At 44.1% G+C, this 16,397-nt stretch overlaps 1 protein-coding gene across 7 annotated transcripts in view; it reads left to right on the top strand.

Annotated features, from left to right (window-relative positions):
• Positions 1 to 16,397, top strand: part of TENM4 (teneurin transmembrane protein 4) — a 695,703-nt gene that overhangs the window by 505,796 nt on the left and 173,510 nt on the right. For 6 of the 7 annotated variants that reach the window (XM_084894429.1, XM_084894427.1, XM_084894433.1 and 3 more), the window contains one exon: positions 9,306 to 9,476. The exons of the other annotated variant lie outside the window; for it this stretch is intronic. In XM_084894429.1, coding sequence (XP_084750555.1) covers positions 9,306 to 9,476 — 171 coding nt within the window. The remainder of the gene's footprint in view (positions 1 to 9,305; positions 9,477 to 16,397) is intronic. 7 annotated transcript variants of the gene reach the window in all.

The raw sequence follows: 16,397 nt of genomic DNA on the forward strand, positions 1-16,397 counted from the left end.
AGGAAAATACATTGCCTACAGAATTTGAGCAGGAAGGCAGGTCCATATAAGAACGATTTGCATTTCCCCCCATTCTTGTCATTTCTACACTTTTACATCTAAGCAGAAAGTCGGCTTCTATAGTGGTTAGGGACAGGTTCAGTGCAACCTGGATTCAACTCAGACCTCTTATTAAATGTGTGATCTTGGGCAAGTTGTTGAACCTCTTTGACAAGCCTCCATTTCCCTTATTTGCAAAAGGGGGTAATAATAGTACCTACCTCATAGGGCTCTGTGAGGATTAAAGGATAGGTGTTTATAAAGTACAAAGCACAGTGCTTGCTTGGCACCATATAGCTTTCAATCAAAGACAGTGGCTATTATTAACCTGATCATCAGCATCATCACGGTGCCTGGAAATCTGCGCCGCCTTAAATTTCTAACGGAAGGACTAAACCAAGCCAGGTGTCTGTGTGTATCAGAGAAGGGGACCCACATTTATTGAGAGCCTTGCTCTGTGCTTGTCAAGGAAGGGAAACATGAAAATGTGTGTGGCCCTGGCCAGTGTGGCTCAGTTGGTTGGACACCATCCTGTGCACCATAAGGTTACTGGTTTAATTCATGGTCAGGGCGTATGCCTGGGTTGTAGCTCCATCCTTAGTCAGAGGCATGCTGGAGGCACCCAATTGATGTTTCTCTCTCACGTCATCCTCTCTCTCTAAAAACCAATTTTAAAATCTTAAGAAAATGTGGTATGATCCCAAAGAGCCAGAAAATGTCCAGGGGGGCAGGAAACACTCTGTTCTAGGAGATTTTAAACTGCTTTTTCAAAATGCTTCTCATTACGAAGAAATATTATCCCAAGTCACAAACCCGGGTGGCAGGCTCCACGTTAAGCTGTCCGCCCTCCTTCCTCTCACCAAAGTGAATGTTCTAGAGGGAGAAGGCCTATCCTAATAATATATACACAAATTAAAACTCCATTTAGAGGTACAGTGGGGACCACCTCCTAATTGACTTTGATCATTGAAAAAAATTAGTTACAGGGTTGGCGTGCCAAAGGAAATCAGGAAGTGGGCGTGCTGCTCTCTGGAGCCCTATCACCGCGTGTTTCTAGTAGTAGTTATGGAAACGCTACCTAGCAACAGGCATTCTCCTGTAGCTCCCCAGTGTTCACCAAACCCATGGCTTTTCCCTGCCCCCTTGAAGGTTGCTACAACTGGAGGAGAGGACTATGTGCCACGTGTGAGAGGCTGGTCCTTTGCTAAGTCCAGGCACCTAGATGGCATTGTGAATATTGTTGGCACGTGGATGCAGGTGCCACAAATGCCGAAAACTGGTGACAAGGCAAATTGTAGGAGAAGGAAGTCAGAAACTGCAGAGCTTCGTGCCAGCATTGCCCCTCCTCTCCGGGTAGTGACGGGCACTTTACCAGGCCCAGGATGGTTTTGCCAGGGCTGTGCTGGCTGCTGCCCCCTACAGAGCAGCTGGAACGGGCTGGCCATCCCAGTGTCTTTGATGCCTGGGCCATTAGTTAAGCCTTGAATATGAAGAAAGGGCCGTGGGCCTTGTACCAGGTTTGAGCACTTCCTCTGTGTGGAGTCCCCTTTCTGGACCGTGTGCTCTGTTGGCAGCAGTTGGATCAGAAGTTGTATGTTTGTTCTGATGGGGACTGAGTGGAAACCTGTCCTCAGGTGGAGGAAAGCTCGGTGTCTCAAGTGTCCCGGACCTGGTGTTGGACTTGGTGCCACCATGGTGAATGGTGCAATGACAGGCAGTTCCCGAGCCTCGGTTTCCTGGAGATGCATTAGGTTAACGATATCTACCTTGTTGCTGTTTTGAGATGCCTCATCTATAAAGTGGGGTTCCTAATAGTAACTGCTCTAAAGGATTCTGAGATGAAATGGCGAATGCGAATCCTCCAGCATTACATCACACACACGGTACACTTAGAATACATGGCAGCTGTTATGTCAATAATAATCCTAATTATGCCTGTCTCCTTCCTCTCCCCCCTTTCTTCTTCACTCCTGTGGACCAGGTGCTGGGAGATGGAAGTGAAAGAAATACTCCCTGCCCTGAAGAGAGGGCTTCAGGGTGGCCTGACCCAGCAGGTCTGTGAGCTCATTCCCTTTACTCTCTCTCTCCTTTAATCTGGGAGGGCCGTGCTGATGGAGGAACAAGCAGGAAGATGGCTATACAGCTCTTACAGGATTTCCTGCTGTGACTTAATGACAGGGTCATTTTCCAGAGAGAGCTCCGAACTAGGAGGTTAGAGAGGGAGCTCAGAGCAGCGGCTCTGCCAGGAGGCACCGGTCAGGTCTGAGTCTCCACCCTGTGGCTGTACTGTCAGTCCTAGCAACAGCCTCCAACACCAGAGCAAAACTCAGGGTCATCAACTCCAGAAACCTCCTTCCTTCACATTCTCAGTGAAAACCCTAATTATGGTAAAAAAAAAAAAAAAATGATGATATGGTACCAGCACAGAGAGCCCCGCTGGCTGTATATCTGAGTAGATGCCAAGCACCAACCATATCACGCTTATAAAATACACTCTTTTCTTTTCACAACTCTTAGATTTAGGTATTCTTGTCACCATTTTATAGAAGAGGAAACTGAGGCTCAAAAGAGTTAAATCACATGAGCCAAGTCGCATCACCATGAACGTGAGGACCAGAGAAGGGGTCAGGGCTGCCCGGCAGCAAAGGCTGTGCTGCCCCTAAGCCATGAGCCTCAGTGCCTTTCATTTCCTGGCTCTGGGACCAGCAGGATATTGGGATTGGTGCGGGGCCTGGGCGGAGGTCACTCCAGGGGTTGGCGGAGGTGGGCAACCTCTGCATTAGTTACGTACCGAAGAGGTCTTCGCAGAGCCTGTCAGGTGAAAGGTGCCCAGAAATGACAGCTTTCTTATTCTATTACTGCAATAATAGCCGTTTGCTCTATTCGGTACAAATTAGATTCCGGCCGTGCTTCTCCTGCAACTTGCCTTGTCACCAGTTTTCAGAGCCCACTGGCGAAATTGATATTTTGCCTTCGCATCGAGGTGGACGTGCCTGTTTCCCACTTCAGAGGTTCACTGCGCCTGAGCCTCTCACTCATGCCCAACCCCACCTTGATTTACGGAAATATCGAGTAGCCACCAAGGAATCCTTGCTAAAAGGCTTCCCTCCTCACCCCCCTCCCACCCCACCCCAGCATGGCACAGCACAGAAAAATGATTAACTGTGCCAGAGTCCATTCTACAGAAAACACTTAATTTGGGGCTGAGAGACAGTAACCATGATTGTGGCAGTCAGGTGTATCTGGAGACAGGAAGAACAGCAATATATTTACTTGATTTAAAATTAGCCACACGTAGTCACCAGTGGGATCCTGTCAGGCTACTCTATAGCGATCCCACTTTTAAAAACTCGTGTAGCCATTGGGTAAATGGCTCGAGTTCCTGAGGCTGTCAGCTAGGGGAAGCAGGAGAGCAGAGGGCCCTGAGCTGGAAGAAATTCACAGTTGGCAAAAAGGGGAGTTTGGGAGAATATATAAAAAGAAGGGAAAGGTGACGTAACAGAGCCACTTTAACAAGTCTTGCAGTGGCTTCAGGAATTAGGAAAACTAACATAGCAAGATAACAGGATGGCAGCTGCCATTTATTGAGCTTCTACTGCATACGTGCTAGGCACAGATTTGAGCAAATTACGTACATAATTTCATTTAATCCTTTGAGGTAGCTATTGCTATCTTCATTTTGCACACGCGGAAACTGAGACTCAGAGAGCCTAAGTAATTTGCCCAAAGTCATAAAACTAATAACTGGCCTAACTCTGAGTGCTCTGGGGAGAGCTGAACTCGAGGACTAACTCTGCCAATGGACAAGTCACTTATTTTCATTTATGTTTTAAAAAAATATTTTCTTATTGATTTCAGAAAGAAAGGGAAAGAGAGAAAAACATCAGTGATGAGAGAGAATCATTGATTGGCTGTCTGCTGCATGCCCCTCACTGGGGATTGAGCCTGCAACCTGGCATGCGCCCTGACAGGGGATTGAACCCTGACCTCCTGATTTAAAGGTCAACACTTAACCACTGAGCCACACAACATTGGGGGATTTATGTGGTTTGATTGTGGGGATCAGCCATGCCTAAGAGGAAGGATAGAGCCCCATGCTTTGTCCTTGAGGAGAAAGCCCCTTGACAAACCATCTCAAAAGAGCAAATTTGGCTATGCTGTCAGCAGAGGCTTTGCCTTAATTATTTTTTAATTTTAACTTAATTTCAGGCATGTAACCCACCAGCAGTATGATATACCAGGAGGAGGTCCTAGACTTGAGAACCAGTCAGATCTGGGTTCCCAGGTGACTTTCTCATTTCCCATCTGGACAGTGTCTTTGAGAAAGTCATGCAGCTTCTCTGAGGCTCATATTTTTTTCACCTGTAAATTGAGAATCATAATTTCCTTAAGGTGTACATTAGGACTGAATGAAAAAAAAGTACATAATTCCCCTTGCCTAAGTGACTGACCTACTCACTCCAAGTCAGGGTCTCACCCCTCTGCTCTCTGGTCCTTCCTTTCTACTTGTTGCTTTGGAGGCCCAGTGGTAGAACTTCCTTTTTAATGTAAAACAGCACTGACATGAGCTTGGAAACTAGCAAAGAAAATGTATCCATAACCCTATCAGTATAACTCAAAGCCTGATGTCAGTTTTAGGTATGTCTTTCCAGATTATTTTTTTCATAAGCATATCTGGTTTTATAGCTATGCAGTCAGCAGAAACCTGCAATTTTGTGTCCCGCTTTTTCCCTCTTAACATTATGTTGTAAGCATTTGCCCTCCTTGCTAGTTGTCATGGTTATTTATTACAATGATTACCTTGTATTCCGTCCAGTACCTGTCTTATATTTTAGCTAAGTCATTCCCTATTTTTAGACATCTCCGTGGCTTCCAATGTTTTTGCTATTACACTGCAGTGTACATCTCTGTGTATGTAACTTATTGGTTTGAGACTTTTGAATGCCGTGGCTTTGTAGCAAAATCAGGAAAAGAACCTGGGGAATGAAAGTGTCGTGGTTTGGTTTTTGTTTTCCCCATCAGAGAACCATAAGTCAAAGAATTCAGGGACTTACACATTTTTTTACACAAATTTTTTTTACACAAAATTTACACATCATTTTACACAAATGATGCTATTTAAAAACAACAACAACAACAAAAAAAAACAACCTGAGCACTAATATAAGAAAAGTGGGTACCTGTGTAGCTAAGTTGGTTCCCACTGTCTCTGAAACCAAAAATGCCACTGGAATCAGCAGTTGTGGTTATAACCATCTGCACTCACTACCTGGAGCTGCTGAGTGACAGGTGCATTGGGTTTTTGGAAGGAGGCTTGCATTGTGCAGGGAGAAGTCTCCTGTACTTGTATTGGTGACTCCTGCATAATGACTTTGTTAATTGCCTCCTTCTGGCCAGGTGCTGCCTGGAGCCTTCAACGTCTGCACATCTATTGAGCATTTTTCTTAAAAATGTCAAGATGGAGCTTGCACTTTCTCAGCCATCTCTCTTGTCTTGTTGGGCAGGAAAAGGCAACTGGGAAATGTCAGGCCTCCCATCAGATTGACCAGAGCGGAGGGAATAAGAAACTTCCCTCAGCCTAGCTCCTGGCTCTCAGAAATCATTAACATTTCAAAGTGGTGATCTTTGAACCTGCTGCCTTTCCACAGCCTTTGTCTGAACTCTAGTATCTTTTCACCTTTTCATTGAATTGCAAAGTAGTTGAAAGGCAAAACCAGCATCAAGTTTCTTATGTATGTCCCTTTTTGTGTACTGGAGAGTTTTGCACAGTTGTAAATACAGACCACCACAGGGTGTGATTTAGATAATTCTGTAGTGGGCATTCATGGTGGTGGTGGCAGTGGTGGTGGTGGTGCTGGTGGTGCTGGTGGTGGTGGTTAGGATTGATTCCTCAGGAAACCAGGACTATGATGATACATGTATACTTTTCCATGGTCCGGTCCATCGTCAGAGCAGGCTGGAGAGGGGCATTTCCATTTCTTTGCTTTCTTGGATCCATGGCTGTTAACTTCCAGGTCCTTTGGAACACTGGCCCCTGACTCTGAAACCTGCCTCGATCTTCCACCAGCTGTGCGGTGTTAGCTGACTTACTTTACTTCTCTGAGTAAATCATGGTGTATTCCTATAGCTCCATTTGTATTCCAGCTGCATTGTATACATTCTCCAATGATCGAGAATGATTTTTTATGTGAGGATTCAATTGGATAATGTAGATAAAGCATTGGGTATTTGGTTTTGTGTTGCTATTATTATTTTGATGATCACCCATGATAGAGGAGTGGTTGCTTGAGATCTGTATTCTTGGACAGTCCGGCTGACCGTGGGTTGTGTGTCCTTTGGGAAGAAAACAGGGCAAACTATTTCTCTTCCTTCTCTCTTCTCCTCCCCCAGAACCCAGAACTGTGAAATTAACCACCCACCTGCCAATTCAGTGAAACAACGGAGTGACTTATGTTTAAGACTCTGGGTCACATACAAAGGGTCCCTTTTTTTTTCCTTCTTTTTATTTTCGGCTTAAAAGCAACACTATTCAAGCTTCACATCTCTGACCCAACATCATCCTACTCTGCAAGCTCACTCTGCTCAGCCAAGTTTGGGTGACTGTGGGCTCACTTCCCTGCCCACCAGCCTCCTAAGTGTTTTCTGAATGACCGCATCTTCGAGGAGGGTCCAAGTTTGAGTTGAACCCAGACCTCTGCTTTCCCAGATGGTTTTCAGGAGCTCATCTTCTCTGGGTCGCAGCTGTGTGGAGCCTCTGTTTATGATTGGGGATGGGGGGAGGAGAAACCACAGCTAAGAGGAAGGAGTGCCAACGCTCACCTAGCTTTAGGTCCACAGCCTGCCTCATTGCTGGGACCGGCCTGCCCTCCTTCCCTTCCCTGGGACACCAGATCTTGTGATCATTTTCACCTGTAACACTTCTTCCACTGGCTTTTCTTCCCCCTTAGCGTAATGACTGAAGCAAGGACTTGCTTTTGCATCTTGTGAAAAATAAGAGAAAGCTTCGACAATAAAAATGTTTCTCTTCACAACACTCTGAGAGTTCTCTTCATCCTGGGATGAGTTAATGCTCTGACATTTGAACAAGATAGCACTTTTGCACACTGAGATGCAATCATTGCTTCTGATGGGGAAGGAGGCCCTACACATTGAACTCCATAGATCTGAGTTGTCCATAATTCAAACAATTTCTCCATCACCTTGGAGTTGCCAATATATAGATTAAAACAGTAAGAAGGTAAGCAGAAATGTAAGCTAATCCAGCCTTGGAAATAGCCGAATGTTCATTTCTTCCAGGCAAGTTAACTTTTATTACTATTGACAACTACACAGAGATAGTCAAAAGCAGTGTACAGCATTTTAGTGCCTGAGACTTAAAAAGTGCTCAATAAATGTTAGCTACTATTTTATCATGATCATCAATGGTACAATTATAATGGTTATAAAACATAGTTAATCCCATATACCGACAATTTACAAAGCCCCTAGCCACATTTCATCTCCTCTGATGGATGCAACAACCCTTTGAAACATTTTTATCCGTGTGTCTCAGGTGAGAACACTGCAGCCAAAAAGTAGCAGTTAGTTTTCAAACCCAGTTTTCTTACCTTTGGTCCTTCACACTTCCCCTGCACCACAGTCACCGAAGAGAAAACACAGGGTCAGATTCAGTTCCTGCTATCAGGGTACGCCTGCTGGTTAAAATTAAACGTGTGTATTCTCGGGTTGGCTTGTGTCAAGAGGATGTGCTGTGTTCAGCCTCCATGGTTTTTTTTTGTGTGTGTGTGTTTTTTCTGTTGTTGTTTTTTTGTGGTTTTTGTGTGTGTGTGTGTGTGTGTGTGTGTCTTGAAGGCAGTCACATGGCGCCTCAACACCACCATCAGTGGACCTGGCCATAGGCTGGGGCCAACTAATACCACCTTCTGTCAGCCTCACAGAATCCTATGTTGCTACCTAGAAAGGCACAAAAAACCTCAGAGTCTGCTTGACATGTTACAGGGGAATATCCTTAACAGGCTCACACACCTTGCTAGATAGAGCTAGTGAGAGGCAGCCTGGGGAACTGGGGAGAGCCTGGGCCTTCAAGCCAGAAAGATGGAAGGTGTATGATTTCGGGATTTGAACAGTTTTGGGTTCTGCGACTTGTCTCAGAAATGTACAACAGATATACAGTGAAAAGTAAATCTCTCCTCTGTCCCTTTCACTTAGCATCTCCTTCCTTCACAGGACACACCCACAGCCACCAATGTCTTTCATAGCCTACCAGAAATATTCTGTACATATACTAGTATAGGAATTTTTCTTTTTTTTGCCCGAAGGTGGTAGTATATCAAATATACTGTTGTGCATGTTATAATTTTTCCTCCAGAAAAATACATGCAAAAAACTTCCTCACTCCCTTTTGTATGGTTGCACAGTATATGTATCTAGCCCTTTATTGAGGGACTGGTTTCCAATATTTTGCTATTACAGACAGTGCTGCAGTGAATAGCCTTATCAATGAGTGTACTTCCATCACTTAGTGTGTGTGTGAGTATCTGGAGAGTGGGTCTGGAGGAGAAGTTTCTAGAATGTGAAACTGATTCCAGGGTAAAGGGTATGTGTATTTTAAACTTGACAGCTTTTGTCAAATTGCCCTCCGTGGGATGTATACCAGCTTTTGCTCGCACAAGCCAAGTATGAGAGTGCCTGTTTCCTGCTCTCTGCCAGCACTGTGTATTTTCAACCTCCTTTCATCTTTGCCAAACCATATGTGAAAAATAGGGTTTCAACGTTTAACTGGCATTTCTCCTCCTATGAGTGATGTTAAGAGTCTCTTTTGATATAATTGAGAGCCGATTGTATTTCTAATTCTGTAAAGTGTCTGTTCCTATGCCTGTTTTCTGACCGAGTTGTTGGACTTTGCCTATTATTTGCAAAAGTTATTTTTGTATTAAGAAAGTTAACCCTTTGTGATAAAAAATGGCAACTTTCCCCCTGAAGTAAAACACAAATCCCAGACCTGAAACTCCCTTCCCTTTCCCCCTCCCAGGTCCACTAGATTGTGAGTCCTCTGGGGCAGGGTCCATACCTCGGTCATCTCTGCGGCTCCCATCCCCTCTGAAGGGCTTAGCACTGCACGAGCTCTCCTCGGGGGCTACTTGCTGAACTGAACTGACCTGAATCCCTGTGATCCCCATCCCACCTGTCCCCCCACCCCCCATGGCTTGGAAGTTTCATTTCCACCTCCAGCAGAAAAAGATGACTTTTTTCATTGCTCACCACAGCCATGCACCTGTTTGGCCTAAACTGGCACCTGCAGCCGATGGAGGGGCAGATGTATGAGATCACGGAGGACACAGCCAGCAGTTGGCCTGTGCCAACCGACGTCTCCCTGTATCCCTCAGGGGGCACTGGGTTAGAGATCCCTGACAGGAAAGGCAAAGGAGCCACAGAAGGTAGGGTTGCTATGTTGTCCGTGTCGTGAGTCCTCTGTGTCTGCCTTTGAACTGAGGAGACCTCCATTATGCGCGCCATGTGCCTGACTCACAGCTCCATGCTCTGCGCTTCCTCCATCCCTCTGCACGCCACACCGGCTGCCAGTCCACATGTGTCCTCATCACAGCCACTGTCACTGTGAGCTCATGGCAGGGCTTGGGTGGGGCTCCTGGTGCTCGGCGGTATCCCATCTCATGCCTCCAGGGAAGCATTCTGGGCTTGCTCACTGCTGGGATGGCTGCCTCTGATTATGTGGGATCCAGACAAGCTCTTGGGGGGCAACCTCATGGGGTGAAGGGGCATTTCCGGGAGCAGGGCCTGGTGATGTGGGTAGATGCTGTGTTGTCATTGAAATATCCTTGGACCCTTGTGGTTTGATGGAAACACCAGTTCAGGTGGTGTTCTAGCACCTTCCAGCCATGTGACCTTGAGGAATTCGCCTCATTTTTTCTGAGCTCTGGTTTCCTCGTATGCAATACCAATAATCATTAGTGTTTGTACAGTGTGCTCATTTTAAAGATTTTTGTAAAGAGCATTTCATTTAATCCTCACGGGGATTCTGTGAGGTAAGTAGATTTGTTTATAACCATTTTAGATCCAAGAACTAGAGGTCACATGAATGAAGTGACTTAGCCAGAGTCACCCACCAGTAAATAATGGATTTGGAATCTGAGCCCAGGTCTCTGTGGCTCTTATTCTCCCACAACTTGTCCTTCCCGACTAACCCTATGGTTACAAGCCCCTGAAGGAGACATGGATGAGAAATCCATTGTACACTAAGGCATGAATTTATTTTTCTATCGTTGATGAAAATGGTGGTGACATTTGGAGTTTGGCTTTCTTAAATGGAACACCATTAGACCCATGTTCTGAATTTATTAGGAGTCTTTCTAGCATGCCATCAATACAAATTCTTTCACTGTCAACCACGAGTGATGCAAACTCACAGAAAATGGTACCAGGAAAGATGTCTGAGCTTATGAGCCAGTCAGAAGGTCATTCTGGGCAGGGTGGCCATCTGTTCTCCTGCCTCTGCTGTGACCTGCTGTCTCTCTCTCTCTTTCTCTGGTGTTAACTCAGTCAGCAAAGTGGCCATAGCTGCCTCCTATTCTTACTGCTTACATCTTACCTTTCCTTTCATTTAACTTTTAGGTCATGGTTTCTGAGCTTTTCTGGCCTTTCAGGATTTGCCTTCCAAGCAACAGTTTGGTTAATAGGATAGCATATGCTTATTGGGGTATCTACTCATGACTTCTGAAATGATGATCTCCAAGGCCAATAACAACTTTTTACCTGTAGTCATCTTTAAGGGATGTGAACTGGGGGTATTTTCACAGAACAAAGCCTATCTTCTCCTTTCCAAAGGAGACTTCAAACCTTGAATAATTCACACTTCCTTTGCCCTGTATTAGGATAGGGGGGGCAGGTGCATAGAACCACGGGAAGAGCTCTGGCTTAGGAATCAGGAGCCCTGAATTCAAGTCCAGCTGCCTATGATGTCACCTTAAGCAAATCCCTTGAAAAGACCTTTTGGGCTTCATTTTCCTTCTCTTTACAGGGAGGTTGTGGATGATCTCTTAGATGATCTCTAAGGCCCATTCTAATTAGCAAGTTCTACATATGAAATTAGTCACAGAATCATCAGAGGACTAGCCAGATGGCTCTTCAGAATATTTTCAAGTTGGTCCTGTCCATGGTCCTGCTTGTTGGCTCGTGATGCCCAAGCCGGTTACAGTGTCAGATGCTGCAGATGAATACACAGGAAATGAAGACGGTCTTTAGATCAGCATGCACAAATGCAGACTGAAGATATGTTTAACCCTAAATCTATTGGCAAAGGGTCTCATTTAGCAAAATGTATTTCCTCTCCCCTCCACCCCCATGATCTCTATCAAGCATTCTTTAAACAGGAGTTGGATGTATCTGAAGTCTCTCACTCTAATGAAATTAGTTTGTGGGTTGTTTAGGCAAGGAGCAGGAGGCGCAGATAAGAGACAAAATATAATTGCACCAGCTTATTGGTTTACTTTAATTGGAGTAGTTTTGCTTAAAGGTATTATCTGTCATTACTAATGCAAATAGAAATCCTATTTACCAACCCCTGAAATGCAGTGCAGTGCTGGAAAGTGGTCAGCATCAAAAGCAATTACTGTGACAAGAAAACACACCAAAAACAAAACAAAACAAAAAAACAGTGGACAAAGCTTCCTATAGTTTACATGAGACCACGTGGTTCTTAACTTCTTTTGCCTTGGTCAAACCAATGTCTACTCAGTTAATGCTTTTAATCATGACATTCAAAACTCGAATTCCTTAGACACATCTCAAGAGGGAAAGTTTCTATCCCTGATGTGAGTGCATATTTCCTGCCCCTGGTGAGGGTATTAAAGAGGAGAGCTGATACCAGAATTAGGTTCAGAGACTCTGTCCCACAATGGTGGGGGAAACGGTGGGGTATGATGAAAAAAGGGATAAATGGGCCTTGCAGTAGGCAGTCCAGGGTTTGACTCCTGGCCCTGCCATTTATCAGCTCTAATATTCTTGCCAGTTATTTCATCTCCTTTGGTCTTAGTTTCCTCATTTGTAGAACAAGGATGATACCTATTTTTTCAAATGCTAAGGATGAAGAGGCACTCAACAAATCCTTGTTTCTTTCTTCTTGTCTATTCAAATTCAAAGTCATTCCATATCAGTTATTAGAATCTCAGAAATCCAGACTGATTAACATTTTATCCTCAAAGATCCTGCAGAGGATCAGGGCATTTTTTGAATACTATTTAGTAATGCAAATAAAACATATGATGAAACGGTATTTTAAACGTTCACCATGTCTTTGAGAATAACATCAAACTGCAGTATATATTATATTTTCAACGTGGCTATAACCCTTTCAGGGTTGTCATAGGGAAGAAACCAAATACAGCAGCTTTTGCAAGTAAAGCAGCAAGAACTTATGTTATGCATTAATGGAGAAGGGGAAAAAAGCCATGAATAAACAAGCATTTCTGATGGTTGAATTGGCGGACTAGGGATAGCATTTTCTTCTTTCTGCAATGAAATCAGAATTGCCCATCAGTTTGAACCATGCAAATTGCTGCATGCAGGCTCAGCTGGGCTCTCCAAAATGAAACAGCTTATTTTGATAACCAAATAAATTTCAAACAGTTGCTAAGGAAACTAAAGAATCCTTTGTGCAAGTTATTGCATTGAAAAGAACAAAAAAAGGGTAGGAGAGGGGGAAGACATTAGTTGATTAGCAATTTAGGACTGAGTTTGGGAAAGTAACTGGGCAGTGGCATGAAATTTTAGTTCTTCCAAGTCTTGCACATTTTACTGAATGAGCTACCTGATCATTTCAGAAATTTGTTGAGAAATTTATTTTATAAACATGATTGTGTATTTGCACAGCATTGCTACAGGAAGCCTGAATTTGTATATATTTACAAAGAAAAGGGCCATTATCAGTCGAATCTGCCTTGTGAAACCTAATCGTGCTGTTGGTGGTCCCTAATCCTGAGTTAAGTACTTTGAGCAGTTTGTTAAGCCTCTGGGGGCACCCACTGATTGGATTCTTCTTATGAATAATGTCCGAGATGCTGACGGTCACCTTTTAGGCCTGTTTGCAGGTTCCGACTTCATAATAATTATCGACTTCTGGGACCCCAGGATGCCCGGAAGTTTGTCAGAGGGTCTTGGATCTGCCTGCTCCAGCCTTGCTAGTTAGCCCGTAGGGACTGGGCATTAAATTGGACTTTTGCCCTTAAAGAGGGCCAGGGTACTCTGCCCCCATCGAGAATGTCTTTGAAGGGTTGTGATTAACCATTCAGCAATGTCATGCTCTAAGAAGCCATATTCTAATAGTAAAAGTGAACTCCGAATGGATTCATCTCCCAGTGTTTCTTAAGCATTCTGAGCCTCGGGATATATTAATACATTTAATCGTGTGAGAATTAACTGACCTAAGATACATGAGATTGCCCCTCAAGTAGTTAGAGTTCAATGCATATTAGTTAAAACTACTACCTCTACCTTCATTACTATCACCACTATTTTATTATTATTATTATTATTATTATTATTATTATTATTATTATTATTTTCCAGAATGTCTGTAGGGGTGAAATAAATTTTATACACAGGCCTTTTCTCCTCCAGTTGCCTCTTACCCATCTCATTTCTCCATCACTGCTGGGTTTTTCTGTGTAGTAGGATGTTTTCTGTCCTAGTGCTCACAGCTTGGTGCTCAGAATTAAGAGCAAAGAATCCTGGGTTATGGCATCTGAAAAGAAGACAGCTAGATGGATTTTTTAAAGGCAGGAAAGGATGGGGTGGTTTTACTCGGAACAGCCCTCAGTCCAGTCAGTCTCACACCTCTTTCCCATCAGGCCCAGGACCCAGCAAGCTGCAGCTCTCTCCCCTGAAAAGCCCCCATCTCATCCAGGTGGTTAGCCTAGGGGACCTCTGAGGACCAGAGAGGAAGAAGAATAATAGAGGTTAAATTCCCCCTCTCAAACATGGCCTTTAGGCCGGGTTGTGGCCCCTTTCCAAAGAGTCTAGACAGGGTGCCTTCTGGTCCAAGGTCACTTTGAACCAAAGCTCCAGAGTGGCCCTTATATTCTAGCCAAAAAAAGGCAAAGTCCTGGGCCAGAGGGTGGGACATGCCTAGACCAGAATTTACTACGGTATTTTTATTTCATTGTATATACACCAAAGACAATTTTCCCCCTATTTTGGCGTCTTTGGTGAAATACTAGAGTGTTAGAAAAAAAATATCCCCCTCCCTCTGCATCTCCCTCTTCTGGAGTAAGAGCCAACTTATTCATGCCCCTGGGCCGCAGACCTCCTGAGAATCTCTGGGCTTGGCCCCTGACCTGTGAGGCTAAAGAAGAAGCTACTACAATGGCTGTCTCCTGCAGACATGTTCACTGAAAGGAAAATGAACTGTGCCTGGTTTCCCAACAGCGTGCTGAAATGCGGGAGACGTTCTTGTTATTTATTCTCAGACATACAGATTAGTGGGAGGCAGGCCCTTCTCCACTCTCACCAGCTCTGACTCCCACCCACTCACAAAGGAAACGAGTCCTTAGAATTAGCAATCTCGTGTTTTCTCCCTCTGCAGTTTCTAGGAGTAAAAAGCCCAGAACTCATCCCATTTTTGTTTCGTACTCCCTCAGACTTCTGCTTCCCTGGCAGAATTAGAAGCTCAAGGGTATACTATTTTCTACCTGGACTATAAAAGGATTGTGGTATTGGGAAACCAGAAATCAGATAAGGAAGAATGGGAAAGTAATTCTCTTCCATCTTAATGCTTTTCGAATTTGGCTTCTGACTTTGAACTTTGAACCACTGCGTGGCGGTTGGTGCCTGTCTCCACTTTCAAGGTAAAAGTCTGGGGCACATTGCTTCCACAAAGGAATTAAATGCAAGCTCTTTCCCATACTAATGACAGAATACTAGTGGTACTTTTATTGAGAGCATGCATTTTAACTTTTTTTTGTTGGCATATATTTAATTAAAATAACATTTAATGGTTCGAAGCTAAAAACCTGATGTTTCTGCCTGGGAGTTTATAAGGGAATGATAACATATGGAGAAGTTTAACATTTAAATTGAATTGTATTATTTAAAACAGTACAATATTTTATGACTACAACAGTGCCCTGCCAAGCTCCATTTCAGCATAAAATGTGCTTTGTAAGGACTCTTACAAAGCTAGGGGGAAAAGACGTTTTAATTTCTTATTCCCCAAATGTTTTTCATAAAAAGTCCCCAGAAACGTGTTTTCTTTACAAATGGATTCTTGTTCTCTAAAGTGTCTCTTCCAACAGCTCTAACAACACAATGGGCTTGGAACTAGGATGGCCAGGGGGTGCTTTCTAATGACAAATAATATGTTGACTTGGTTTTGGCTTGTCATCATCCTAAGGGTGGTCTTCTTACATCCCTAGAGTCTCCTGCTCCCTCCCAACGCCTCAGAAGGCCAAGGTCTGGCAGGAAATGAGGGTTTATATTTTTCACATGTGAATGTGTTTAATTACTACATAGAGGAAGTTTGATAAGTAATCTTCCTTCCTGGCACTTGGGGTGCCCCCAGAAAGCTGTGACTCCCCTGATTGGTGACAGAAATAATCAAGAGACCATACTCCTAACCACACCAACCCTGACTTCCATGCAGTTTCTATGGTTGGGGCCCTGCGTCAAGTTTCTAAGCATGTCATAGTCTTTGTGCCTGAACTTGCGAAATTCCTTCAACTTTACCCTCTCTAGCACAGAAATGATATTCAAAGACCTCCCATCCTAGACAAAAAAGCATTTTCCCTCTCTCTTCCTCGTCTTCTCCAGCCCTACCCCTGTTCCCAACAGAAACCCTATCCACATATCTCAGCCTCAGAATTTGAATTCCAGTTATATATAAACTGGTGAACTTGTAAAATGCCTTACTCCGCTTGGATCCTGCTTCCTACAACCAGCAGGACCATTCTTAGTTGGAAATTGAATAATAGCATCTTGTTTCCTCCAGCCTTTCTATTCTTTCTATTTTAGCATGTACGATTTCACACACACACACACACACACACACACACACACACACACACTTATTCTTGTGTGTGACAGCAAAGGATTATTTTTAGGATCAAAATATATCTTAACAAGCTGTGGAATGATGCAGTAAACAGATGGCCCTTGGGGAGGACCCACACTTTTGTGGAGGAATGAATATTTTTACCAAAACCATTTGAGTATCACTGGGAAAATGTCTGGGCACTGCTAACTCTCAGTAGGGGAGTTGGGGGGTGAGGGTGTGGCTGGCAGCAGACTGTTGTAGAGAGGAGTGCGAGGCAGAGGGGCGCCCTGCTCATTTGAATGCACTAATGGCTTGA

The sequence above is a fragment of the Pipistrellus hanaki genome, assembly GCF_964339955.1.
Source record: "Pipistrellus hanaki genome assembly, chromosome: 9".
Classification (NCBI taxonomy): domain Eukaryota; kingdom Metazoa; phylum Chordata; class Mammalia; order Chiroptera; family Vespertilionidae; genus Pipistrellus; species Pipistrellus hanaki.